General features: G+C 36.5%; 1 protein-coding gene across 1 annotated transcript in view; it reads left to right on the top strand.

The window, feature by feature from the left end:
• The window catches only part of TACR3 (tachykinin receptor 3), a 102,882-nt gene extending 76,687 nt beyond the window's left edge, over positions 1 to 26,195 (top strand). Inside the window, exons 4-5 of the mRNA XM_027837622.1 lie at positions 17,191 to 17,387; positions 25,883 to 26,195. Of these exons, the coding sequence (XP_027693423.1) occupies positions 17,191 to 17,387; positions 25,883 to 26,195 (510 nt within the window). The remainder of the gene's footprint in view (positions 1 to 17,190; positions 17,388 to 25,882) is intronic.
• The last annotated feature ends 332 nt before the right edge of the window (positions 26,196 to 26,527 follow it).

Raw genomic sequence — 26,527 nt, 5'->3', positions numbered from 1 at the left:
CACTGCAGCTTTGTGTGGATTCATAAAGCTTAGTCTGTAGGAGTCCCCTCAATCTCTTGCCATATAATTGAGAGTTTAAAAATTAAAATGTATCACTGAAAGTGGCAGAGCAGAGCACATTATTTGATGCCAAGTAGTAGTCATACTCTCTGAAATATATGCAAGAGGCTATTTTTTTTTCATCTTTTCCCAAAGGAGATCCGTAGACTCAATCCAAAATGAGAATTTTATCTGTATGATTTCATGTCTTGGACTATTTTAATGATTTATATGCTTCAGTTAACAAAAGATAATGTTTTTACAATGCACATATTTCCTGATATTCACTCATATTCTGTGGTAAAGGTCCAATTAGCATTTTACCATACCAATAAGATTAATGTGCTTTTTGTTCCCCTATACTTCAGCAAAGATCTATATCAAAAACTACAGAAAATCTTCACCCTCTCCACTAAACCCTTTTCCCTCTTAGTGTATAGGACTTTCTAAAGCTACAAAAGTGACAAGAAATGTGCATGCATATATGAGAGGTCATAAATAAAGCAAAGAACATGTCTACTTACATTACAGTCAAATCCCATAAAAAATGACAATGAGTAAGACTGTCCTTACACAGAGTAGGTGGAACTATGTACTTTGAAGGTGGAAATTTACCTAAAGAAATCTGTGATTATAAGAATCCTAGAACAGAGATGTCACATACATGATCTATAGGCTACTTGCAGCCCAACTCTTGAGTGTGGCCCAAGCCATACTAGAATGTAGTTGGGAAGTATTTCACAAAATAAATAAAAACACAATAAAACATAAAAAATATTAATACACAGTTTTAAATCAATATGCAGACTGCAGGGATCCTTAATTATAATTTAGTGAACCCATTTCTATTTGAGTTTGACACCACTGCTCTAGAAAAATGACAGATCTGGAATTTTTTACAATGGCAAGACCACGGTCAAGAGGCAATAAGACCCTCTCCAGTTATGTATTTGCTACACATACATCTGTCTGCTTTATGAACATATGGTGCTCCATCACCAAGTCATTCTATTTCCCTTAACTTATGCCTTAAATTTCCAAAGGCAGACATAATTAATGAAAGACCTGATGCTAACCACCTCAGACCTCTTTGACTATTTCTTTTGTGCAAGTTAACTTAAGTAGCTTAAAACTGCATTAAGACTTTTGGGATATCATGTATAATTATATACATGTGTATGTATGTGTGTATATGTATATATAAATAATATATACACATGCATATTCATACATATATACATATGTATCTATGTGTGTATGTATATACATGTATATACCTATATATGTGTATACATTTATATACACACACCACACCACACACACACACACACACACACACACACATATATAATGTAGTCATAGCCAAAATTTTATGTGTTTCCACAAATAGGAAACTTCAAATGAATTCCAAAAAGACTATGTTTTAAACATAAACAAAAACTTAGTAAACTTGAACCTTTTTTGATAGGTTATTAAGTCTATTAAAATTAAACATATAATCCCTGTTTTGACGCTACTTATTAAAATGGTGAGAGGGCAATGTGTTGTTGAGTTAGGTGAAAAACCTCAAATTAGATTTTGAAATGGAGCTTAATGAGAAAACAAAAGGCAGGATTTATGTATTCAAGAACTTGTCTCTTGGAACTTTAGTGTCTTAGAAGTGCTCTTAAGGTCATGGCTAAATAATAGCCAAGAACTGGTCCCTTTTGGTAGATGAAATGTGAAAAGTAATCCATCCCTCTTCTGAAGTAAGGTGGCTCCTTGTTTGTCAAAAAATACAAAAAACAGCCATTTGATCAATTACATGTTTTCACTTTTGCACTATTTGTTCAAACAATTTCTATTCCTTCTGGAGTCAACAGAAAACTAATGGACATGTTTCCTTCAGAAATCTTAACAGAAACTAATGGCCTTTTTATACCAAATACATTTTAGTCAAAGAGTTTTTTAAAAGGAATCAGGGAAAGGATTTAAAGAAAAGATCCTCATTAGTAAGAATTATTAAAACAACTGATAACTCTTCAGTTCTAAACCTTTCACAAGCATCCAAAATTCCCTGGCTTGCAGGGCTGACCACATGTCGCAAATAGATGATACAGGCATTTATTTGACATGGTTTAATTTCAGGAGTGCAAGGAAGGACTTCCAGCTCCCAAAATACTTTCCTTGTCTACTCCATGATGTTTAAACTTCCTTTAATAGGATACAGCAGTCTTCTTCAGTCATAATTAGAGCTAAAACCTAACATACAAGTACCCCTGAGGGAAGAAATTCATTGACTTACATCCATGTGATAGCATACGTTGGATAGGGTATTTATGTTTTCCTAACTAGAGAGTAAATTTAAATGGGGGAAATGCTTACTGGTAGGACTGTCTACTAATCAAATGATAGAAATCCAGGCTAAAGACACTAGGTGAACTTTATCTACTTTATAATTCTTCCTTGGGGTGACTCTGTTGCCACCGTACTGGGCAAACTATTAATCAGCCAGTAAGCAAGCAATTAATTGCTTACTATGGGCCAGACATTATGGCAATATCAGTTTAGCGGCTAAATCTTGGGGATACAAAGAAAGGCAAATATATGGACCCTGTGCTCAAGGAGATCACATTTTAATGAGACACCATGTAAACAACTATGCACATATAAAACATATACAGAATAAATTGAAGGCAACCTCAGAGGAAAGCAACAAGTAGTCAAATTCTCTCTCAAGATTAAGGCACCATTAGGTGTTTTTGAACCGTGGGATGAGGCAATAAAAACGTCCGCAAATGGAGAAAAAGCAGGACCAGAGATCGTAGGACACTTGCGTGAGTGGTAGGAAAAAGAGCTCACTCCTGCAAGCCATCAGGTACCTTTGAATCCAACAAGTATTTACTAAATGCTTTTTGTGTGTTAGGTACTCGGGATACAACAAAAACAAAATAGTCCCTGCCTCTCAGGAGTTTACATTCTACTGTGAGGGGAGAGGAATAGAACACATAAAGAGCTAAGTATATACAGCATAATATGAGGAAGGAAGGAGCATCAGCGACTAGGAGGGTCAGAAAGTTCCTATAAACTTGCCAGGTAGAGGCTAGAGGAGGGAGAGCTTCCCAGGCCTGAGGACAGCTTTTTTCAAAAGCAAGAAAATAGGAGATGGAATGCTGAGTTCTAGTAATAGTAAGCAGAACAGTTTTTTGAAATGCAATATATAGAAGGGGAGAATAGAGTAAAATAAGCCTGAAAAAGAGAGCCATTGTGTAGTGGCTAAGTAGTTAAAGTGGATAAAAAAATAAAAACAGTTCTCAAAAGAACTATAAAACAATAGCTATGGCCTCAATTATTATGCTAATTCCAGTACTGTGCTGTTGTTAAATGATGTTAAAAGACATTGGCCATAAGTATTTTTAATCCAGATAAGTATGGGAAATTTCTCACTGGGCAATACTATTATTCTTTATTTCCCATGTTTGGGGAAATGCATGCTATTTTTCTTGGAGTTCTCATGTAATAAAACATAAAGTATGACTAAAGTAGTTTAAATGAAAAGGTTTTGACAAGTATTTTGACCTTTTACCCATTGTTAGCATGCTTGACAATCGTGTTTTAGTTATACTTTTGCTCATAATCCTTGTTTTATCTTGAGATCAAATTGTCTGATGGAAAGGGGGAATGCCCTTGACTTTATTCTTTGAATGATCACAAGCCTGAGCAAAATCCCAAAAGGTCTCCTTATGTGGGTCTTTTTTTTTTTAAAGTATTCCATACACTCAAAAACCAATTTGTCAGGTTGGAACTTATAAACAACAAAGATAGATAATCAAGCATCATATCAATTCATAATGCATTTATACCCAGACGCAAATGGGTAGCCGTTGTAGTAAACAAAACTTGAGTTTGTATATTAACTCTCAGTAAACTAACAGTCCTACTCCAATAGGAATCATCTAGCTGGACTTGTCTCTAAGCTTTCCAAGCTTATGCCAATTTAACTCAAGCTACCATAGGAGCTGCCAAGCTGTAAAAATCTTTGAGTTCAGTCCTGGTGACCAGCTCCATACTGGAAGGTTAGTTACTAGTTTAAAAAAATTGAGGTGGGGGGGGCAATAGTCAGTCATGCATGTACTAGTAAATAGTTACAATCAGCTCTCCAGGGTGGGAAATGTATGTGTGATACACTTTTAAGTTTAAACTATTTTATTAACATTTTCTCCATCACTTTCTCTGTCACAAAACAATAAATTAACCCTAATTTGTAGTATTTGCCAGTTTCAAGGTATATATGTTAACATTGGAAATTTAGCAACTTTGTAAGACAGTATAAGCCAACTTCAGGACACCCTTGGACTCATAGAAAATCATAAAGGGTAAATATTGGACTTGAGACTAACTCTCTGATTTCATGGATACAAGAAACTCTGAAGCAAGGAAACACCCACCACCAGTACAGATCCACACCTTTTATGCAAGTCATGATCTTCAAGAATTATCTAGAGTCATTCAGTGGCATGCCCAAGGTCACAAAGCCAGCCTGTGTCAGAGGCAGGACTTGAATCCAGATCTCCCTTCATAACCCATGGAACAGAAAAAAAGCACAAAATAAAAACCTATGACCCTATTACCTCTTAGTTCTATGTGTCCCCTTTCTAGCTGATAGCACAGAGCAAAAGAAAGCACAGGGAGCTGAGAATCACAATTGCTAGAAACACTGATTTTCATATAGAGTGTTTTATGAACATTAATATAACACTCTTTGTCCACTAACTGATGAGCTAAGGTACTAGTGGAAGAACTAAATCTCATCCATGTTAAAATTTATGCTATCAATAAAACTAGAAAACAGAAAGTGAAATTCAATAGAAGCTCATAGGCCCTTTTATAGAAAAATAAACAATATGGTTTCATTGTGCATCCAAAGGCAATAAGAACCATCATTTCATGGGGCAGTTGGCTATCTCACCTTGCAGTGCTCACAATGAGCATAAACAAACTTAACACAGTAAATGTCACTGTAGCTGATGCTTTAAGATCTATGGAGAGGATGAAGATGTCATCCTTCAAATTGCATCAAAGTTTTCTTTAATGAATGGGACGGACTTCAAAACTCAATCCTGAAAAATATTTTCCATTGCAATCTGCAATGGAAAATATTTTTCAGGATTGAGAAATGAAAGAAGCCCAACGGCAAATAAGCTATTCCCACCCCAAGCAATGATGATGTGGTTCCACAACCACAAAGACACAAACACAACCACAAAGAAAAACCATCCAGTAATAGTCATAGGAAGAAGACTTGAAGTGATGATTGGCTATTCCATGTGAAGGTAGCCACTTGTTGGCCTGACAGAAACAACTGAGAAACCTAATGAATTCCTATGATGTGTGTGTGTGTGTGTGTGTGTGTGTGTGTGTGTGTACATACAGAGAGTTTTTTCGTATTTGTATATTCAGTGCTTAGCACTGTGCCTGACAGATAGGAGATGTTTAATATACAATTAATGTTTTAGATTGTTAGAGAGACAGAGACAGAGAGATCCCTTGAGTCTCACAAATTTATCAAAAAATAGAGGCTAGGGATGGAAAACTACCCTCAAAAAATGCAAATATTAGATACTATCAGTAGAAGTAAATAATAATTCACAGGACACAGGCCAGAACAGACTTACAAGATAGAAAGAATATCCAAGAAAAAAGCAAACAATAAAACCCATGGTCTCATAAAATACTTACAAATAAACAAACTTTGAGCTTGAAAATAAACTAGAAACTCTACTACAAGGAACCAAAGTCAATCTTAGATCTTCCTGAAATTTGATAGAAAGGAACTTACGACTGGAATATGGCCAAGGAAATGCCTGCCTTATTAACAAAGAGTAGGACAGACAAAAGGGACAGTGGAGGAGTATTTTATTTTGAGAAGATGAAAGCATGTCAGGAAATGGTGTGGAACATTTGATAGAGATTCAGTGGAGAAAAAAACAAAAGTCATATTATTCTGAGAACATATATACTACAGGCCCCCTCCACATCAGGATGAAATCGTTAAAGAATTTGGACTCCGAATTTAGGAGTGATATAGCAGTGATGAAGAATTTCAGCTCTCCCAAAAGATGAGAAGCTAATTCAATTTTTAGTATGTATTAACAATAATTTCGTTGTTTAAGAGGTGAAGAAAGTAGCAAGAGAAACTGCTGCTCTCAATTAGATTCTGATCAGGAACAAAGAATTAGTTGTTGAAGTAAAACTAATGAGACGCTTGGGAGGACGTGATAAATAGAATTTGTGACAGAGGGGGAAAAAAGGAAGCTGGGCCTTTTCCAAGAATGACACTGAATTTGGGAAAAGTGGTTTCAGAGTTTAGGGATAGGCTGGGAATGATCCCAAGGCCCACGATCTGCACAGGACACCTACCCAAGAAGGATGTGAAGCATGGAAGAAGAGATGTTGATGCCACAAAACAATTATGATGATAAAGAAAAGGTAAAACATTCTAAAGAGATTCGTATGGATGCACAGGCGACTCACTAATCAACTCACATTTTCAAAAAACACATATGGAAAATGGAAGAAAAGAGATGCTATTCAATAAAAAAGGATAACAATTCTGTGGTAACAAAAGCAACAGAAGCATCAGAACTAATTGGCAGGAAGACATAATGATGACAAGAAGGATTTTTAGTGAGACAAGAGAAGGAACGAATAAAGGGTAAGACTACTGCTAAGGAAGGTACAGTGGCCCCTTCATGTGGAGCAATTTTGTGATGAAAGGGGCAGAAAAATGTGTTTTTAATTAAGTAAAATGTTTTATCAACCAGCAAAGGATGCTTTAATATATTGTCCTTTTCACAGATGAACAATTTGATCCCTGAAAAAAGTTTGAAAAATTTGGTTTAATAGTTTTCAGGCAGGATTTGAACAGTTTGGGACAGAAAACAACCTGTGGCTCAAATCACTTTGTAATGAATACAAGATGATACCTCATTTATATTTGAATAATTTAATGGTTTAAAGGGAAAGGAAATAATTTTTACTAATTATCAATATTTTGTTATTTTATATCAGCATTTTAATTAATGTATATTATTTTATTGATTATTTTATTATTTTAGCCATTTGTTTTTATTTATTTTGATATGTCTATTTTATTGATATTGTCGATATTATTTTATTATCAATAATTTATTATTGAAAGTTGATAAATACTGATTATGAAGAAACAGTTTTGAGGTCACAAAATGTGATGGAGGATAATGGTCCCTCAGCTCATTTGCATAGAACTGTTGTAACACAGCAGGATAAAACTAACAAAATGAAAAATCATATAACTATTTAGAGAGTATGGGATAATTAGGTAAGGAATGTTAATTTCTCATGAGGAGATGTGATGAGTTTGTACCTCATAAGTAAAACTTGAGTCCCTGGGCAATAGGAGGGTCTGAATTAAGCCATTGAAAAATATGAGCAGGAGGCTAAGAAGTTATTGTGGTGAAAAGATTGAAAAACAGGCAAGAGAGGACGACTTCGCAGGGGGTTGAAAAGTAGTTTTGAGTTTCTTAAGAACTCTTTAGAGAACCCAGAAGCTGTAGAGAAGACATTAGCTGTTAGTTCCTGGTTGGCTGAATAAAAGTTGGAGTTCCAGTCATTACCTTTTGATGTAATCTAATAATTAAGAGAGGTGAAGTCTTGGCTGATGGGCTAATTGTGCACTACAATATTCTGTTCAATTTCTGAAATAAAGGCACTAATCCACAGACAGCACAAGGCATTTATGTGACTTAGAAATGTTTGAATATTGCACTTTTTAAGTATTAATGTTCACCAGAGTCTTCTGATATATGGTCTTCTCTGTAACATATACGAATTGACTTACAACAAAATAGATAACTATGTGTGATAGAAAGTAGAGCTCTCAAGCATTAAAATTTGTGCATTCATTAAAAAAATATATTAAAACATACACCTTATCGTGCCTCATTGCCATTTGTGCCTTAGGCAGATAGCCACCTTGCCTACTCCTAGGCTTGGCTCAACACTAATGAATCATATCAAGTAATGCCCTCTGATTCCTCCAAGTTACATTTTATTCGTACAGTGTTTTTTATAACTTTTCAGCATTTCAGGCTTATCAAAATGTAGTCATGAACATTATTATGCAAATAGTCCAACCAAAAGGAAAAGAAAGAAAAGCAAAATAAAATAGAAGAAAAAAGAAAAAGAAAAAAAAGGAGTCAGTAATGTAAAAGGCACCAAGAACGATTAAAAAAATAAATATCAAGATAACAGTTCAATTCCCAAGTTCTCAGACTCTGAAAATTAATATCAATTAATCTAAATTTGATCCTTTTCTTTGTCAGATAATCTTACAAAACACTAGATCCTCAAATTAGATTATTTTATAGGAAGTGATTTTTTTTTAAAAATTATATATTTATTTTTAGTTTTCAACATTCACCTCCACAAGATTTTGAGTTCCACATTTTCTCCCCATCTCATCCCTCCCCCCACCCCAAGATGGCATGCATTTAGGAAGTGATTTTTGATCAAGGAAGAGTAGCCACTTAGAAAGGGGCCTTAGTGTTGGAACAAACTTCATCCTTCTCTTCATCTAATGTCAAACTCACATTCCTATTACACATTTATCATAGTGTAATTTGTGTTATGTTGTTCTCTGTACTATCCTATCTTCCTTACTAAACTGTAAGCTTCTTGGGGGCAGGAACCATGTACTGGTTTTTTGCATCACTAACCATTAGCACAAGCAGCAGCTAGTAAATGTGTATTGTGTAAATGAATGAACAAATGAGTATCTTGAAGATTTCTGGATAAAAAAAAATAGTACTTCAAGACTTAGAAACACAATGACTTGAAGTGTACTGATTCCAAGCAGGTGTCTCATTTTCAAAGAATAAAAAAATGACCTTCTACTTTTGAACTATAGTAATATTGAAATTAGACTAATAACTAAAGTGTTTCCTATTTATAACAAGATAAAAAGTGATATGGTAATCCAATACAACCTCAGATTTCAAAAAAATATATAAATTAAACATAACATTTTGAAATAGATATAGATATTTCACAATTTATGTTCTGAGTTTCATTTAAGGGTTAAAATGATTTATAATTTTTCCTTTCTTTATAACAGAATATATTTCTTCTCCAAGTATTATAATATATACATTGTGCATTTTTTAAATGTTTTTGGACATTTGCAAGCCATAATTATTTTCGTTTTCAGGAATTGTTTTTATTTCCTCCTGCCCTATTTTATAGTAAAAAAAATAAATCCTTATAATACAGGTTTATACAACTTCAGGGAGCAGATGATGCAGGTGTGACTTCAAGATTAGAAGCCAGTGGGGGAGGGGGAAGAATGTTAGACTGTTGGGTGAATATTTCAGTTCGTCTCATATTAATCAGCATGTAATCTAAGAGGAAATTGCACTTTTGCTGCATTGCAGCAAAACACCTAATCCTATAGCATAGCATCATGGAGTTGGGCTATTTCTGAGAAGTTGCATGGATGCCAGAGAATGAAGGAAGCCTTCTGGGGGAAGAGGTATAAGAAACATCCTGGCAGATCACTAGGGACCAAGCAGATCTTGTCAGCCAATCGCAACTTTCTCATCTTCCCTTCTCCTTGCATCCAGTCACCTTTCCCCTACCTTCCAGGGCAGCTAGCAAATTATTAAGTATGAGTTGAACCAGAGGGTTATCAACATCTCTCAAAACATTTGAATTCCTAGAATTTGGTGAATAAAAGCAAGTAATTCTAATGGTACTCCCCCCATATTTTTTTATTAGAACAAGAGCTCCTTGAGATCAGGGACCATTTGGTTGCCTTTCTTTGACTACCCAGTGCTCAGCACAGTGCCTGGTACATAACAAGCATGTAATAAATGCTTCTTGATTGACTGTCTAGTAATTCTGCTACTCTCAACTCTCCTCCTTCTTGTGGTTGCCGAAAGGTTTCAGGACATACCAGGCACAATTTCATTTGGAATCAAAAATATTGCAAAATCCTAGATGATGGTTGCCAGATAGATAAAGAGTTTGTCAGCCTTATATCCTGAAAAGCTTTGGAGTTAAATGAAGAACAAGTGGGCTGGGGGAAATGACAAAGATGAGGAATTCAGAGAAACATGGGGAAAGTTGTATGAATTGTTCAGAAGCAAAGAAAGCAGAGCCCCCAAAAATATGTTAGCGATGACTACAACAATAAAAATGAAAACAACACTATAAGGCAACAGAATTCAGCTTAAATGCAATGACCAATGCTGTCCATGTTATGCACCTCATTCTCTCCAATAGAATGCAGCCTCCTTGAAGGCAGGGACTACTTCTGAACCTCTGCTTGCTCGTCTATAAAATGGGAATGACAATATTTGGGTTTCTTACCTCGCAGAGTTGTTATAAATATCATGTAAGATAATACAGGCCAAGTGTTGGGTAGATTATGAAGTATAACAAATGGACACTTTTGTTATATTAGCACATCCATTTAGTGCCTGAAGCCCTAATATTTTAGCATTTTCTAGGCAAGTAACTGACAAAACTTGAGTTGGCATCGCGTGAAGCTAACTCCAATTTGTGTATCTTCAACTCAATTTCATTCCAATGTCCCCATTTCTACACTCCCTCCTATTACAACTGAACTTTCAAACAACACCCTTCAGTGATGGAGCAGTCCCCAGACCAGTTCTGTATCCATTGCAGCTATAGTTGTCTCCGGAAGATCTTCTCATCCCACATTCCATTTTTACCAAAACACTGATCCTTTGTCATAGCACTCCAGATACCTAGGATACACTTGAAGATACACAGTCTGCCCTAGCTGATCCCCTGCTGGTCACTGCCCAAAGAAAGAGACACGATGACTGAACACATTAGGGAAGCAGGAGCGTCCTGGCCATGTTCCCAAGGTTCACTTGAGTCTCATTTTCATTCTGTAAATGTTCCAGACTGCCCAAAAATCACCAAAGTATGTCAATGAAATAAAATCTACTGGCTAGAAATGATCTCTCTTCTTCTGTAAATATCAAGGTAATAGCATAGATAGTGGAAGGAACACCAAATCTGGAGCCAGACTAACGCTGATCATAATAGTGCTAACAGATTCTCCCCTTTAAGATTCTTTTTTTCCATGTTTGTCATTACTAGGAAGGAGTCATAACTTTGCCTTCCTGCATGGACCTAGAGGACAATGGTTCACATCAATAAGAGTGTGAACGTACTTCCTACCTTTGCTCTCATGAAATAGTTGTTGCCAATGTCCCTATAAGCCCCTGTCTTTGCTGTGCTGTCTTTCCTAGTGCCAATCCTTCCACATGGCTCTAGGCCTGCATTTCACATGTCATTGTTCTATGCCCACCATTCTCTGCCCAGGGCTCTACCCTTTGCTCTTTTCTCAAAGGGCTGGCTGGTACCAATAGACATTCTAGTTATACCCTACACCACAATGACCCAAGCTGTACTGTGGAAATCCTGCCACGAGAGTCTGCTGGCTTTTCTATTTTATTTTTGCTGCATCTCCACTTAGAGACTTGAATTTAAAAGTCTAATCTGCCCAGATATTCTCTTCCCTCTGCTAAACAAGGTCTTCTTGATATGTCATGAACATTAGTGGTCAGTTCCCCTTCCTAGGCCAGCTCATCTGCCAGACCTTCTAAGAGTTTTCTGACTCCTTATTTATCTACCCTCTTGGTAAGTTATTTTTTCTCCAGGGCAAGGATTTTTAACCTGGGATCCCATTGAGGGTCTGCTGATAGATTTCAGAAGCTCTGTGAAAATGAAGAAAATATGTTTATTTCCACTAACCACTAACTAAAATTACAATTTCCTTCTATTAAGAATTTTAAAAATTCTTACAAGGGGTCCATACATCAAACTGCCAAAAGGGCCCATGACACAAAAAAGGTTAAGAACACCTGGTCTAGAAAGGCACACACTAATTCACTGCTAAGCTGCACATTTTATAATTTCTGAGGGCCAAGAATTAGTCAGGACTCATGCCCAGCAGAACTCCCCATTCCTCATTGGAAACAACAAGATATCAGCATACCTTGGGACATTGCTTAGAACACAGAGTTCAAATAGAAATCTGGCAATCAACCCTCATTTAAGTGAAATTCTGTGATTTTCCATAACAGAGGAGTCCTGATGAAAAGAAGAAATAGACATGTGTTTGTATTAAGAATTATTCCCATAAAGGATATTTCAGACCTTTCTCAGTCTCTTCAAGGTCTTAATCCTACCCTGGATAGATATTACTCTTTAAAAATAACTCACTTACTTGCTTTTCATGGAAAGGTATAAGCCACCATCAGACATGACCTCCCTCAACTTCCTTCCTTTCCCCTTCAAACTTTCTCTGCATCTTAATGTATTCTCCTCTCTTCTTTCTGGAAAAGTTGTCTTTTATTTTTAACTAAGCTAATTCTCTGTGACTTTGTCTTTTATTCCATTCTCTGGGACTTTGTTCCTTTAATTGTCCCCTTTCTCTTTCTATCTCTCTGTCTCTTGATCTCTCTTTCTGTCTGTCTTTCTGTCAGTCTGTCTCTTTCTTACTCCATCTCTCCTACCTCTCTATCTCTATTTGTCTCCCTCAGTCTCTCCATCTCTCTCTGTGTGTCTCTGTGTCTCTCCTATCTCTCTGTCTCTGTCTCTCTCTCTGTGTCTCTGTTTCTGTCTCTGTGTCTCCTCTCTATCTCTGTGTGTCTCTGTCTGTCTTTGGCTCTGTTTCTGTGTCTCTGTGTGTGTCTCTTTGTCTCTGTCTCTCTCTCTCTCTCTGTCTCTCTGCCTCTCTGTGTGTGTCACTCTGTCTCTCTGAATCTGTCTCTCTCTGTCTGTCTCTGTCTCTTTCTGCCTGTCTCTGTCTGTTTCTCTGTCTCTTTCTGTTTCTGTCTGTCTGTCTCTCTCTCTCTATCTATCTATCTATCTATCTTTCTCTTCAGTCTCCAGTTAATATTCACTCTTCAATTCCACAAAACGTACCCTTTATCCTCACCACTCTGCATGAGCTATTCTTTCAGGAGTCAACTTCCTGATTTTGAAATGTTTCTTCTTCAATTCCATCCTCCCTGACTCCTCAACTGCATTAGAAGCTGCTGACCAACATCTCCATTTTGAAACTCTCTTGGGCTTCCACGATAGAGTCCTTTTCTTGTTCTCCCCCAACATCTTTGGCCATTCCTTCTCTACACAAAGCCTCTCTGGTCAAAGACATTATATACCATGAATGAATGATGGGAGAATGAACAATGGAGCAAATATTAACTACTTAGCATGTGCCAAGCACTCTACTAAGAGCTGGGGGCACAAATAAAAGCAAGCAAAACAGTCTCTGCCCTCTAAGAGCTTATATTCTAACAGGGGAAGATAACATAAAAAGTGGAGAGGGAAAAAGGTGTGGTATATATGTGGCAACATGAAATGGAAGCTGCAGGATGCATGTGGAGGTATGGTTCTTGGCCAAAGAAAGAAAAAAAAAGGCAGAGTCTGCCCAAGTACCCAAGTTCTTGAGGAAAGAGAATGAGGAGGATAGCCCAAATTCAGGCATCGTGCTTGTTATAGTACCATGTAGGTATGAAATAAACTTCAAATACTTTGTACACCCAGATATCTGATGGGTCCTTGAGGTCATGGGATCATAGAGACAGAACTGATGAGAACCTCAGAGACCCATAATGCAGATGAGGCGTCTGAGGCCCAGGGAGACTAACTTGCCAGGGAGTAAGCAGCAGAGTTAGAATTTCTACCCTGGCTCCAATGTCTATGGTGTGTTTTGCAGTACCATACTGTTGCCTGAGGTGCTATCTCTTGGAAGACGCCCAGTCTTTCTAGTCCTATATTATTCATGATTATCAGGCTCTGAGGAGGTCATGTTGGTCTCAGTGCTATTCCCATAGGTTCTTTGCTGTTTAGGGGGAGAAGGAGCCGACCAGGACTAAATGCCACCTGCCATTTTACCCATATTGAAACTGATAACTGCTCCCGCCCCAGTGATCAGAAAACTGAAACTGAAAATAATTCTCAAGAGCCCTCTCATGCAGGTCTAGGATCTCTAAAGGAAGAATGCACCCCTTGTCTTCTCTGATTTAGCTATTGCATTTTACTTAATCTCTCTGGCCTATTTAATTTGACCCGAACTTGGAGCACTCACCCACATTAATTCAAAGTGATAGGTGGGAACCGCCGCAAGCATTGTAGTCTGACCTATCTAGGAGTCAGAGTCAAAGGTTTTTCCTCCTTCTCCAGCAAAAGGTGCCTCCAGCTTATTCTGGCCAGGATATGACCTGTAAATTATTCCTGCTTGTGTGTGTGTTGGAGTGTATTACAAAGTTCTGAAATAGGTCCATCCCTTTTATAGACCTGGTATTTCTTTTGACACTTTCCCTCTGCAGTTGCCCCCACTTTACTGCCAAAGCAATAAATAAGCTCAGTGCCCAAGATTGGAAGAACAAAATGAGAGACTGTTGTCATACAAAATGATAGCAGTTGGATCCCTGAGTGTTCACTTAGGTGTCTGGAGTGTTGTGACTTGGTTCCTAGTGCTCAGTTCCACCTCCCTATATGACAAAGGATGAGTGTTTGGGGGAAGGTACAATGTGGGATGAGACCTTCCAGAGACAGCTATGGCTGCAGTGGATATGGGACTGGTTTGAGACTGTGCTCCATTATTCTAAGGGTGTTGTCTAAAGGCCAATCTGTTAACAGGAGGGAAGGGAGAAATGGGGATATTGGGATGGTATTGGGTTGAAGATTCCTGGGGAATGATTGGCCTCCCTTACTTAATGCTAACTTAAGTTTTGTCAGTAACTTGCCTAAAAGTGCTAAAGTATTAGGACTGTAGGCACATGGCATCCATGCTGAATGTCAAATGATTGTGTCCATTTGTTAGTATTTTATGATCTACTTAGTACTTGACTGGTATTATCATATGTAATCTTTATAACAACATAAGGTTGTTATGAGGTAAGATGCACTACTATTCTCATTCCCATTTTACAGATAAAGAAATTGAGGTTCAGAAACAGTTACCATCCTCAAGGAGGATGCATTCCATTAGGAAAGGGGAAGGATGAATAACATAGACGAGTTTGGTCATTACATTTAGTCTGAGTCCAATAGCCTTTTAGCGTAATTTCTGTTTATGTCCTCCTCTCCCCAATCCTATTTTTTCAATGATTTTGGTATGTGCTTAAATTTTCTTATGTATAAGCAATATTCCTTCAGCATTCAACAAGTATTTATTAATGGGCACTTACTATGTACTATACTTGGTGCTGAGGATATAGATATAAAAATGATACCATCCCTATACTTTCTGGTGGGGAGCAGCAGGAAGGGGAAATTACTAAAAATAAGCAAATAAATATATGTAAATAAATATATGCAAATATTTGTTAAAATATATGTAAATAAATAAAGATCAGTAAATAAAAATATGTAAAAAGTAAATAGTTATTTGGGGCCTAATCAGGACTATCAGGGTTTACTTCATAGTTAAAGTAACATTTGAATTGAACCTTCGAAGAAGGTGGAGAGAATGGTGAGGAAGGAATGTATTTTGAGCACTACAATCTGTACTAAGACATGGAGAAGGGAAATGGAATGCTCATAAGCCAGTTTTAATGAAATATCTATTGCATGTAGGAGAGTAGCATGTAGTAAGCCTGGGAATGAAGATTGTGAAAGAATTTAAACGACAAACAGAAGCAGTTGTATTTTACTGGACATCCCAGGGGCTCTCTTACCTCCTCCTTTTTATAGAAGTGAACAAGATAGATCCTTGGTGGGGAGACATTCAGAGTGCACAACACTTAAATGATCAATTGACTCAAGAGATCAGCCAGAGCAGTTATAAATATGAAACATAGCATACATCGAAATCATAAGGGAATGTGAGCTATTAATATGATAACAAAGATAGGCACAAACATTTGAGAGCTTGAAGTAGAAAGGTTTAATATGTACAGAAAACTTAAGTGAAACCTCCCCACCTCTGAAACAGAAGGTCTACAGTGAAACACAAAATCCTTCCTTATGGCTACAGTTGACATTCCATATGCTATTGACTTGAATTTTCAACTCCAATGGTCAAATCTCCATCAGTTCAATGTCAGTCAGCTGCTTAGTGGACAGATCAAACCCTTAGGGATGCCCTGCCTTCAACTTGATTTTCTTTTGTGCTCTAGTTGTCTGTCTCTAGAATCATGCCTCCTATGACTCTAACCTCTATCATCATCATCTGAATCTCCACCTTAAAATCAAGGGACAAGTTCACTAAGTGAATAATTTATTTGTGTATTTCCAAGTCCCACCACCAATCCCTCCCATCCTCAAACCATTTCTAAGTCAACACCTCTATTGACTTGGATTCTAGACTATTTTCAAGTGATTTTCAAATTCATTTGTCTCTGCAAATAATAAATACTGGAACATTCTAGAATTTTCAGATTTTCAAAGAAAGAATAAATTAACCTTGTTCCTCTTATTTAATAAACAAGAGGCATGTTAACTCTGATATTAAGGGGACACAGTGGAAAAAGCACTAGTTCTAGAGTCACATGACCTTGGGTCCAAATCCTGCCTATGTAACCATGAACAAGTCACCTCCCTTACTACCTGTGTGACCTTGTGTAAATTGCTTAATTTCCCTGGGCCTCAGTTTCTCCAACTCTACAATAAGAGAGTGTTCAGAAAATCAGAAGCACAGCTGGGAGAGGAATAAAGGTTGGTCAGCCTGGGACCCTCCCCCAATATGGAGGCCCTGGGTAGAACTCATCAATGGGGTAAGGGAGACAGCATGGTAGAGGAATCTTCTAGGGTAAGACTGCAGCTGAGGCATGGTGTTGAAGTCTGGAGAAGTTTCAACTCACTTTTAGGAAAAAATATTCTGTATGTCATTTATGTGCATGATATCAGCTATTAAAATCTGATATTCATTTAAGTTCTTCAATTCTTCACTGAATGTATATTATGCATAAAAGTACTGTGACAACTTAAAAGGAGTAAGTCTGTGAAAATGTTTTATACTTGTCTAATGACTTGGATGAAAATTACTTAGAAATTTCCTGATGGAGAGTTGTGGATTTAAATAAGGTTTATACATGCTTATGTATATTTTTATATCATATATATAATCTTCTCTCTCCTTTGTAGGTGGTAAAAATGATGATTATTGTTGTGGTGACATTTGCCATCTGTTGGCTTCCCTATCACATATACTTCATCATTACTGGAATATACCAACAATTGAATCGATGGAAATACATCCAGCAAATCTACCTGGCCATCTTTTGGCTGGCCATGAGTTCCACCATGTACAATCCGATTATCTACTGCTGTCTCAATAAGAGGTAAGGATGAAATGAACAATTGTATGAATACAACTTCATTATAAATTTTATGTGCAAATACATTGAGGTCTTCAATCATGATGTAAATTTACAATAGGAAGGAAAAGAGGAGTAAAGGACTACTTGCAGATGCTTGTAAAACTTCCTTACCATTTTGGCAATAGAAGGAAATACATTGTTTTAAGAATCCCATTGTAATCAGTCCCACAAACATTTATTAAGCACCTACCTGTCTTGTGCTAGTCATTGGGAATACAAAGATAAAAATGAAAGTAGTCCCTGCCCTCATGGTGTTTATAGTCAAGAGGGAGAGACAGCACATAACTACATGTACACATAAAATAGATACAAGGTGACTGACTCTCATTAAAGGTTCTGATTCACCCAATCTTCATAATTTGGTCCATAATTTGGTCTTCAGTAGAAATTTTGTCAGTCAAAGAACCATGTATTCAATTTTTTAAGAGCTGAATTAACACTTTAAACACAAAATGACATCCATTACCAATTAGAGGAGTAATAGTGGATTCTCTTTTTTCTTTAGCTTTGCTCACTCGTTCCCTGCCCCCCCCAGGAGTCCTCCTCACTCCAGTTATGTTTGGAAAATATTTTTTTTTGTTTAAATTAAGAGTGTTACAGTGAAATCATAGTCAAATTTGGAATGCATCTCAAAATAAATTAGAAAGAAGATGTTTCTTTCGGCACCATTATCTACAATTTTTTTTTCTTCTTTGGCAGGCCTGACTCACTGAATGGCCCCTATTAAATATACTTCTGCCAAGTTGTTCATTTTGAGTCTCACTTCTAGCATTTCTTCTTTTCTTCTATTCAAATAAACCATGTTGTTTATGATAAGCTGTATGCATATTTTAAAATAAGCTGAGAAGAAAATGTTAAATGAATTTTCAAAATATTTTCCTTACAGAAACTAAGGCCAGTTGGATAACTTTATATGAAATTCTAGTTCCTTCTCAGAAACTAACCAACATTAATTCAAAGGCAGTAAGCTTTCAAAGAAGAAAAAATAAAATAATTTTTTATTTTTTGAAATAACCACAAAGAAACATGCTTTGAATGGATCCTGCTTGTTGAATCTTGGAATCCAAGCCTTTGAAGCAAGAGGTCATTAAAGACATGCCTCTTTATGTAAGCCATTGCCGATAAATCTCTAGACTAGCAGTCTCCAAACTTTTTTGATCATACCCTTTAAGAAAAAAAAATTGAGTATGTGTCTCTAACATATTTGTATTTACTTATAAATTTTATGCATATACTACTGTACTAATAATTATGCACTTTATAAAACTCACACAAAATAGAGATTTTAAAGGGATAAGATAAAGAAGAAATCGTATTATATCCAAAGGGGAGCTATTTGGAGTTTGCTGAGTAGGGGATGGACATAGGCATCCCTGTGCTTTAGGAAAAGCTCTTTGGTGTTGTATGAAGGATGGATTGTATTGGAGAGAGACAGGTGAAGTGCGGAGATCATTTTGGAAGCTACTATAATAGTCATCCATTCCTGTTCATTCTGTGAAACTATGCCTCACTCAAAAGGAAAATGTGAGAGGCAGAATTGTTACTCATCAGCTCCTGCCAAAGTTTAGAAATTGCCCTCAGAAGGACCCCTGCCTCAGCCTTGAGGTGATCCATGGGGCTGTAATGGGGTGATTTTCCTAGTGGCACCTACCCAGCTGTTGCTATGGTTGCCCAATTCAGAGTTACAATCTCCCTATGATGCCAACACCTGGTGCAGAAGAGGGAAAGGTAGGAGTGGGCTCATTGGAAGGAGGACAAAATGTACCACATCTTGAATTGCACTGTAAAGCAGCAATCATCAAAATTACTTGGGACTGGCTAAGAAATAGAGTGGTAGATCAGTGGAATAGGTTAGGTATGCAAGACACAACAGTCAATGACTATACTAATCTACTATTTGATAAATCCAAAGACTCCAGCTTCTGGAATAAGAAATCACTATTTAACAAAAAATGCTGGGAAAACTGGAAAAATGTATGGCAGAAACTGGGCATAGACCAACATCTTACCTCCTATACCAAGATAAAGTCAAAATGGGTACAGGGTTTAGATACAAAGACTGAAACTATAAGCAAACTAGAAGAGCAAGGAGTAGTTTACCTTTCAGATCTATGGAGCAGGAAAGAATTTGTGACCAAACAAGAGATATAGAACATTATGAAATGCAAAATGGATAATTTTGCTTACATTAAATTGAAAATTTTTTGCACAAGCAAAGCCAATGCATCCATTAGGAGGGAAGCAGAAAACTGGGAAAGAAATTTTACAACCAGTGTCTCTGATAAAGGCCTCATTTCTAAAATATATAAAGAACTGAGTCAAATGTGATGTAATACTATCATGCTATAAGAAATGATGAGCAGGCAGACTTCAAAAAAAAAAACCTGGAAAGACTTACATAAACTGATACTGAGTGAATGAACAGAACCAGGAGAACATTGTACACAGTAACAGCCGCATTGTGTGATGACTGACTTTGATAGATTTGGCTCTTCATAGCAATGCAAGACTCTAAGACAATTCCAAAAGACTCATGATGGAAACTGCTATCCACATACAGAGAAAAAACTATGGAGTCTGAATGCAAATGGAAGCCTCCTATTTGCTCTCCCTTTTCCTTTTTTGTTTTGTTTTATTGCTTCATTCTCATGGTTCCTCCTATTATTTCTAATTGTTCTTTACATCGTGACTAATGGGAAACTATGCTTAATATGAATGTATGAGTAGAACCTATATCAGATTGCACACTGTCTTGGGTAAGCAAGCATTGCATGTAATGCGGATAGGCTAGGAGCATTTCCAATAAAATCGAGGTTGAAATAAGGATATTCATTATTACCACTGTTATTCAATATTGTGCTAGAAATGTTAGCTGTAGCAATTAGAGAAGAAAAAGAAATTGAAGGAATTAGAATAGTCAAAGAAGAAACAAAGCTATCACCTTTGCAGATGATATGATGTATATTTAGAGAATTCTAGAGAATCAAGTAAAAAATTACTTGAAATAATAAACAAATTTAGCAAAGTTACAGGATATAAAAGAAACCCACACAAATCATTGGCACATCTATATATTACCAACAAAGTCCAGTGGCAAGAGATAGAGAAATTCCATTTAAAATTATTGTAGACATTATAAAATATTCTGAAGTCTACCTGCCAAAACAAAACCAGGAACTCTATGAACACAATTACAAAACACTTTTCACACAAATAAAGTCAGATCTAAATAATTGGAAAAACGTCAGTTGCTCATGGGTAGGCCAAGCTAATATAATAAAAATGACAATTCTATCTAAATTAATTTACTTATTCAGCACCATACTAATCAAACTACTAAAAATTATTTTATAGAGCTAGAAAAAACAATAACAATTTATCTAGAAGAACAAATAGTTCAGAATATCAAAGGAACTAATGAAAAGAAATGCATGGGAAAGTGACCTAGTTGCTATTTTCAGCCTACCATCCACTATGACCCTTAAATATATTAACTTCTATTTGCAATATTCATTCATTCCCTATATCCTGTGTTCTCACTTGAGTTCCCAATACATCTTGAAATTTCTTGAGTAGCCAATACATCTTGAAATTTCTATTTAATATGTGCCTATTATTTGAAAGAAAGAGTACTAAGCACTAGGAATTCAAAGATGAAAAACAACACAGTGGCTTTCCTTAAGGAGTTTATAATCTAATTGGGGGGAAGTTAGGTGGTACAGTAGATAGAGCACCAGGCCTAGAGTCAAAAAGACCTGAGTTCAAATCCAGTCTCAGGCACTTACTAGCTGTATGACCCTGGGCAAGTCACTTAATCCTATTTGCCTCAATTTCCTCATTTGTAAAATGAGCTGAGGGAAATGGCAAACTACTCCAGTATCTTTGCCAAGAAAATCCCAAACGGGGTCATGAAAGAACTGGACAACAAAAATCTAATTGGATGGCCTTCCAAAGCCTATGAAAACAACCAAGCATTAGCTTTTATATTAGTACCTACCTCATAGAGTAGTTGCAAGAATCAAATGAGATAATGAATGCAAAGCACTTTGTAATTTTAAAGCACTATAGAAATGTTAATTGTTATTATATCCTTTTTTATATTCTACCTTTATTGTTTTTGTAAGGTGATGAAATTGAATCTAATCTAGACTTTGAAATTTATTTTTTAATTTAATTTTTTTAATTAAAAAATTTTAAATTTACTGTATTTATTGTACTGCCCTTTTCTATCATAAGCTTTTTCAGAGGAAAGAACTGCATTTGTACCTTCTTAAGGTATAGTTTAAACCCTAGCTACTCAGAAATAGCTTTTATTATTTTTCTTAGGAATCTGTGATTGTGAGAAAAATATAAATATGTTTGCAGCCAGTAGCTATGATCCAGTAAAATAGAAAGAGTTAGAAGTACTCATCACAGATGAGTAGATAGGAGGAAACAGCACAGGTCAGATCTAATCACTTTGTAAAATTATTCTCAAGAACCAAATGGCTTTTTGTCACTCAATTTGCATTTGGAATTTATTCCTTCAACAAATATTAATTGAGTGTGCACCATTTGCCATAATCGGGAAGACAAAAATTACAGACATATTCTCTGCCCTCAGATAAGCAGGAAATGTTCATAGGATCATAGGACCCTTGACTTGGAACTGGAAAGGAGCTCAGAAATCATCTAGTTCAACCTCTTTTTTTTAAAGGAGAGGAAACCGAGGCCTAGAGGGGGTAAGTGACATGGCCAAAGTCACACAGGGAGTAAGTAACAGAAGTAGGATTCAAACCCATTTCCTCTGAATCTTGATCCAGAACTCTTTCCACTATACTCCATTGACTTACAGGTACACTGGCAGAAGCAGCACCCTCATTAGAGACATATTATACACCAAGAAAGCCCCCTCTCATCTAGGTACCTAGGCTGTGCAGTGAATAGAGTGTTGGGCCTGGAGTCAGAAAGACCCTGGGCAAGTCACTGCATTTGCTTCAGTTTCCTCAAACTATAAAATGAGGACAATAATAGCACTTATACACAATAGGGTTGTCATAAGGATCAAATGAGATAATGTTTGTAAAACACATAGCCCAAGGCTTGGCACATAGTAAGTGCTTATTTCCTTTCTTCTCTAACCAAACTAACTGGTCATCCTGGTCTGACGACCCTATGAATAAAATGCAAAGAAGTTTACAATAAAATGGTAATAGTTACTTCAGCAAAAGCAATAAACATTTATCCCAATACTGATTTATTCCATCCAACTTCTACACTTACTGACAGTATTCTAGGACCGGTTGATTCCCTTAGTAGAATTATAGCCTTATACATTCTAGAATCTAGAGGTTATGGGATTTTAAGTATGTAATTCTATGAGCCACTCTTGTTATATTTGCCTGGAGTCTTGCAAATCTAATCAAAAGGGCTATAACCCGGAAAAGAGTTGAGGACAGAAAATTGCCTACCTATATCCTCCCAGCTAGACACGATTGAGAGCAGCTATGATGTAGGAATTAAAATTAACAGCCAAATGTTACAACATTGAAGAAAGGAGTCAGTAATAAAATCCACGGCCTTAGGTGACTTCACTTATTTGGCCAAAGTATAGTTTAAAAAACAAAACAAAGCAAAACAAAAAAGCCAAAGTAATTATCCTTATGCAACGAGTAAAATTTGACCTCATGAGTATTACTGAAATTTAGTTAGTTAAGGTCTGTGCCTAGAATACGTATCTAGCATCCTATTCAAAAGATACAGGATAGATAAACAAGGGAGGCAAAGTAATATTGAATATTAAGAAAACATACTCATGTGATGAAATCCAGGAACCAAAACTAAGTGAAATTCAGTGAAAGGACTGATTTTCTTTGTTGACACTTAATTTACAGTTAGAATTTATTCTTTTGAGTACAGAGAGCATTCAGAGGAGAGATCAACAGAGTTAAAACAAGATGGAAATTATCATTGGAGTATATTACTGACCACAAGAGCAACAAAAAAGGGGGGATTAGAAGAGGGCCTCAGAAAAGAGATCACAAGCCTGATGTGAAGACCAGGGAATAATGATGGGAGACTTCAATTATCCATACATCTGGGGGACTTTACCGTCTGCCAAAAGCAGAGTTGCCAATAATTTCTTGTCTTGTCTTAATGATGGTTCCTTTCTTCAAAAGGTGGAGGAATCAATAAGGGGGAGTCTTTTTCAAGATCTGATTCCCACAGAAGAAGAGGAAATTGTTTCTAGGATAGAATAAGATCCTTGGGGAAAATTGACCATTCCATTTTGAAATGTCACCGAAAAAAAGAAAACCTAAAATAGTCAGATGTGCAGAATTAGATTTTTGGAAAGCAAATTTCAAAGACTTCAGGGAAAAAATAGGTAAGATCCCATGGATTAAAATCTATAGGCACACTCAGCCAAGGAAAATCTCAAGGATGAAATTCTGAATCAATCAACAAGCATTTAAACTCCTACTATGCCAGTCACTGTGCAATGGGATGGAGAAAAAAAAGGAAAGTTTTCCTGTCTTCAATGAGTATATACTCCATTCTAAAGATCCAATGAATGCACATGGAAATCACCAACTAAATTAGGAAATTTTTTTGAGCCGTATGGGAGATGAAAGCAGGGGAGGGTAAAAGAAGATGACTACAAAAGCTTGACATGACCCGGTAAGAATAGCATCAGGAGTGATAAAGCTCAAAATGAACTGAGACTGGCAAGGACATTGAAAAGATAACAAGAGGAGGAAGGGAAAAGTTGGAGGAAAGAGGAAAGGGCTACAGCTCAGGTGGGTGCAGTGATGATCACTCATGACAGAAGGCAGGCTGAGCTGCTCATTTGTTATTGTGCGTGTTCCCTCTGCCAAGGAGAATAGTTGGACTGGAAAGGACACAACAAAAACAGCTTAATAGGAAGCTCAGCGGCCAATACAAGAAGATCGTAAGAGGGAAACTAGATAAATCCGAGTCACCAGGACCAGATACACTATATCCAAGGGCACAGCAGAAATTAGTAGATGCAATTGCTAAGCCAATGATTCAGTCCCAGTGATTATTAAAAAGTAATGGTGAACAAGAAATGTACCTCAGGATTGGAGAAAGGAAAATGTCATGATTTTTTTTAAATGGGGAAAAGAACAGATTCTGCAAAACTATAGACCAATGAGCTTGACATCTATTCTAGAATTTGTTATTTAAGGAATGGTTACAGAACACATAGGAATAATAATAAAAATAATGATACTAGTATTAGTAGCTAGAATTTACGTAGTTTTAAAGTTTTCCAAGCACTTTACCTTTGTTATCTGATCTGATCCTCATAACAACCTTAGGAGGTAGGTGCTATTATTATCCCCATTATATAGTTGAGGAAACCAAGGTAAACAGAAGTTAAGTGATATGCCCAAGGTCACACAGCAATTAAGTGTTCAAGGCTGAATTTTAACTCAGATCTTCCTGATTTCAATCCCAGTGCTCTATTCACTGTGCCACAAAACTGCCTTAAACTATATTGGGCTTGGAGTAAGGAAGACATGAGACCAAATCCAGTCTAAAACACTTACTTATTTCTGGGTAACTAGAAAAACCATTAACCTCCGTCAGCCTCAGTTTCCTCATTTGCAAAATGAGGAAAATAATGGCACCTAACTCTGAGGGCTGTTGTAAGGATCAGATGAGTTAATATTTCTAAAGTACTTTGCAAACCTGAAAATGATTTATAAATGCTAGTAATTATTATTTCATCCTTAAGTCTAAGGGTTGATAATTTTTTTAATGTCATATCATGTACCCCTTTGGCAGGTTGGTGAAGCCTTATATTCCTTCTCAGAATACTGTTTTTAATTGCATAAAATAAAATACATAAAGATTATGATTATACAAAGCAAATCAATTATATTAAAAACCATTATGAAAATATTTTCAAAAACAAATTCATGGACCCTAGACTAAGAATCCCTTAGGTAACAGGGAATCATTTAAGGGTTTTGAGAAAGAAATTTGTATCTTATTAATTTTTTGTTGTGTATTTGTTTCAGTCATGTCTGACTCTTTGTGATCCTGTTTGGAGTGTTCTTGGCAAAGATACTGGACTGGCTTGTCATTTTCTTCTCCAGCTCATTTTATTCATATATAAATTCAACAGGGACTCACTAAAACCTGGATTTTTCATAATACTAAAAATTTATAAATCACTGTTAGAATTCTTCTAAAATATCTACTTTTTTAAATGGATCTGTATGTATTTGTTTCTGGTGCTTTAAAAAAGTAAATTAAAAGTAAGAAAGGAACCTCAAACCATTGCCTTGTCATAAATTCCCAGAATCTCATTGGCTGATACCAGCATAGGCCTCAACAGACTTCCTAAAAGGTTGGAATGTTGTAAGCAGGAATTTTTTTTTTAAAATCAGCGTTTTATGAAATTACAGGGTATTATAAGTCTCTCACTCTCTTTGTTTTCTTCTTTTCAGATTCCGAGCTGGTTTCAAGAGGGCCTTCCGTTGGTGTCCTTTCATTGAAGTGTCCACTTATGATGAGCTAGAGCTCAAGGTCACCAGGTTTCACCCCACCCAACAGAGCAGCCTGTACACCGTGTCCAGGATGGAGTCCATGACCGTGGTGTTTGACCCCAATGATGACCCCAACTCTAAATCCACGCGAAAGAAGAAGTCAGCTTCAAGAGACACCAGCTTCAATGGGTGTTCCAGCAGGAATCCCAAATCAGCTTCCACCACATCTAGCTTCATCACCTCCCCTTATGTGTCTGCAGATGAATATTCCTAAAACCCTTAGCTGTTAGCAAAGGTTCCATGAAAGACAGAATTATGGTAAAAAAAAAAAAAAAGAGGACATGTATGCCTATCTTAGACCCATGTATTTCTTGACTCCCAACAACAAAAAAATGTCTGTAGGCAATCATGCTTTTCAGGGTTATGAGTTGGCCCTAAGGGCTACAACAGTTCCAAAACAGTATTTGCTGTAAGGAAAAGGTTGGGGCTTTTTTTTGTATGTGTGACATATTCCAATATGGCGATCTGCATCTCACATGCAGGAACATCACTTAATCTGTTTAAAACACCCTGTAGCTTTTTTTTAAACAAAGTTAAAATGTCACT

The sequence above is a fragment of the Vombatus ursinus genome, unplaced genomic scaffold, assembly GCF_900497805.2.
Source record: "Vombatus ursinus unplaced genomic scaffold, bare-nosed wombat genome assembly UNPS02014821.1, whole genome shotgun sequence".
Lineage (NCBI taxonomy): Eukaryota > Metazoa > Chordata > Mammalia > Diprotodontia > Vombatidae > Vombatus > Vombatus ursinus.
Note: the sequence above shows the minus strand (reverse complement) of the source record. Positions and strands in the feature narration are given on the sequence as shown.